The 2,122-nt window shown below is 45.3% G+C and overlaps 1 protein-coding gene across 1 annotated transcript in view; it reads right to left on the bottom strand.

Annotated features, from left to right (window-relative positions):
- The window catches only part of PLEKHG7 (pleckstrin homology domain containing, family G (with RhoGef domain) member 7), a 37,851-nt gene that overhangs the window by 12,749 nt on the left and 22,980 nt on the right, over positions 1–2,122 (bottom strand). Inside the window, exon 10 of the mRNA XM_008572859.1 lies at positions 1,784–1,877. Coding sequence (XP_008571081.1) covers positions 1,784–1,877 — 94 coding nt within the window. The remainder of the gene's footprint in view (positions 1–1,783; positions 1,878–2,122) is intronic.

Consider the following 2,122-nt stretch of genomic DNA (forward strand, 5'->3'; position numbering starts at 1 on the left):
GATGTTTGAACACAGAGTTGTGTTTTGCTTTATTACTTTGATTTGGTCTAGTCATAATATATAATTATTTTGAAATTATAAATAACATTACAGAAACATTAAAGTTGTTATCTTCCCTAATGAAACTGGGGAGTGGGTGGACTATAGGTTAATGGCTGAGTGACACAGGCCCGGGGTCTTCTCTCCCCACCCGATTCACCGCTGAGCTTCCAGCCTGGTCTTTCTGCTTTGGTCCCCTCTATCCCATTTTCTGCATTGCTTTCCCATAACTGGTTCTTCGACTCTCTTTTAAACCCATTACTTCCCTGTCTGAGAACCCTATCACTTCCTGTTGCCTGCAGTTTCCTGGCTGGGTCCCTCTCTTGGGCTTCCGAGGCAGGTGCTGTGATTCTGGAAGCCTGCCAGGCAACCTGGCTGGAGCTGGAACTCTGCCGATTACCTGCCAAGTGACATTGTGCCTGATACAGAAGCTTCCCCCGCCTCAGATCCCTCATTTACAACAAGGGATTAAACGTAACTTCTCTGTATAATTCACTGGAAGGAGACACTGCATGAAAAAGCCCTTTGATACTATACACTGGACATGTCTCTCTTCCGCATTTGACAGCTGCTAGGCAGGGATTATGTCCTAATCCGACATCCAGAGCAGTATGAAACGTAGCAGATTCTCAGTATGTGTACTGAGTAAGGAATTATTCCCCAACACCTTCTCTGCAGATCTCACACTACCACAGATAGGCAACTTCATATCCCACAGGACTTTCCACACAGCAGGTGCCCAAGCAAGATTTCATGCAGAAATGAATAAATGAATGACTGCAGATCTTATTTCAGCCAGGCAGCCCTTTCTGATCTTCATCATATCTGTTGAGTACTTTGTGTCATTCATTCATTCAAGGGCTTGCACACCTATTGGCTCATTTACTCCTCACAACCAAGAGGGCTAAAACGAAGCAGGGGAGGTCAGGGCAGCTGGCCCAAGGTGACACAGGCAGAAAAGGCTGAGCAGAGAGAGGGCCAGCCAGTCGGCCTCCGGGGCTTGTCCTTCTAGCACTCTGCCAGGAGCCTGTTCTCCAGGCGGCTTTGCCTCCACGCCTTTTCTCCTGCTGTGCCCTGCATCCGGGTGTCCTCTCTCCTGCCCTTCCACTCACCCCATCCTTTCTACCCCTCAAAGCCCAAGCCCGTGTACTGCATGAAGCCTTTTCTGGGCACCTCAGCCTCAAAGACTCTTCTTTTCTGAACTTATGCTGCAGGTCTGGTCATTATGACAGAACTTCCAAATTAGAGGGAAAAGATTACTCAGAATAATTATTTTATGTACTCCAATTGCACCTTCCTAGCACGTGTGCACTATACGATCGGTTCTCAATAAACACTTGATAGTTTGGCTGGCTCATTGGAGGACTAAAACGATGATGGTGATGGTAACAGCTGACATTGGCTGAGTGTCAACTATATCCCAGACCNTAAAACGATGATGGTGATGGTAACAGCTGACATTGGCTGAGTGTCAACTATATCCCAGACCTTGAGCTAAGTGTTTCATGTACGTTGCTTAGCTTTAACAACAACCCTATGAGATAGATACATGGTACAGAGAGAAAACGGAGGGCACAATGCGAGTGACATTGCCAAGTCTTTGTTTCGGCTGGATGCTCTCTATTCACTTCTCCATCACCCTGGACATAGGCAAACAATATTCCTCCTGCTCTTCCATTATTGTTTATTGAACAAGTTACAAGGTAGTAAAGATGTCAGGTTTTTAAAGAAAGCAGTTGTTTACCTGCAAGGGTTAATTTTCCTTCGTAAAGAAGATGTCTGTTGGTTGGTGACAAGATGTTTTCTGCCATGTGTTCTTTAAAAATGTGTTTCAAGCACTTGCGAAGCAAGGGAGAAAATAAAAGAGGTGTTATTAGTGACTGGAAGAGAACACGTTTAAAGAACTGGGGCAATCAACTCCATCTAGAATGTTCATGACATTTAGAAATATCAGTAGATGGACATGCGATGGGAAAAGAATGGGAAACCCTCTCAGGACCATCCCAGGAATGGCATAATGTCAGCCTCCCCATATACGATGCCAGGAAGGCTTTACTTCTTGCTCGTAAAACTAGATTTATTC

The sequence above is a fragment of the Galeopterus variegatus genome, unplaced genomic scaffold, assembly GCF_000696425.1.
Source record: "Galeopterus variegatus unplaced genomic scaffold, G_variegatus-3.0.2 Scaffold844, whole genome shotgun sequence".
In the NCBI taxonomy this organism is placed as follows: Eukaryota; Metazoa; Chordata; class Mammalia; order Dermoptera; family Cynocephalidae; genus Galeopterus; species Galeopterus variegatus.